The sequence below is a fragment of the Otolemur garnettii genome, unplaced genomic scaffold (genome assembly GCF_000181295.1).
Source record: "Otolemur garnettii isolate 467f Iridium unplaced genomic scaffold, OtoGar3 scaffold00044, whole genome shotgun sequence".
NCBI lineage: Eukaryota > Metazoa > Chordata > Mammalia > Primates > Galagidae > Otolemur > Otolemur garnettii.
Genome location: NW_003852439.1, coordinates 8,172,029 through 8,172,441, shown reverse-complemented (window position 1 = coordinate 8,172,441; position 413 = coordinate 8,172,029). Strand labels below are relative to the sequence as shown.

At 55.7% G+C, this 413-nt stretch overlaps 1 protein-coding gene across 3 annotated transcripts in view; it reads left to right on the top strand.

Annotated features, from left to right (window-relative positions):
* RPS2 (ribosomal protein S2) overlaps window positions 1-413 on the top strand; it is a 16,107-nt gene that overhangs the window by 15,274 nt on the left and 420 nt on the right. For all 3 annotated transcript variants that reach the window (XM_023513750.1, XM_012805754.2, XM_023513749.1), the window contains 2 exons: window positions 1-176; window positions 254-412. In XM_023513750.1, coding sequence (XP_023369518.1) covers window positions 1-176; window positions 254-412 — 335 coding nt within the window. The remainder of the gene's footprint in view (window positions 177-253; window position 413) is intronic.

Here is a 413-nt window from a genome sequence, read left to right as displayed (position 1 = left end):
AGGCGTTTGTTGCCATTGGGGACTACAATGGCCACGTCGGCCTGGGTGTTAAGTGTTCCAAGGAAGTAGCCACTGCCATCCGAGGGGCCATCATCCTGGCCAAGCTCTCTATTGTCCCAGTGCGGAGAGGTTACTGGGGGAATAAGATCGGCAAGCCTCACACTGTTCCTTGCAAGGTAGGCCTGGTGGTGGTGGTGAGAGTGTTGGGTCTGATACAGACTCTTGGCCCTGGTCTGACTCTCACCTTTTTCAGGTGACAGGCCGTTGTGGCTCTGTGCTGGTACGTCTCATCCCTGCTCCTAGAGGAACTGGCATTGTCTCAGCACCTGTGCCTAAGAAACTGCTAATGATGGCTGGGATCGATGACTGCTACACTTCAGCCAGGGGCTGCACTGCCACCCTGGGCAACTTTG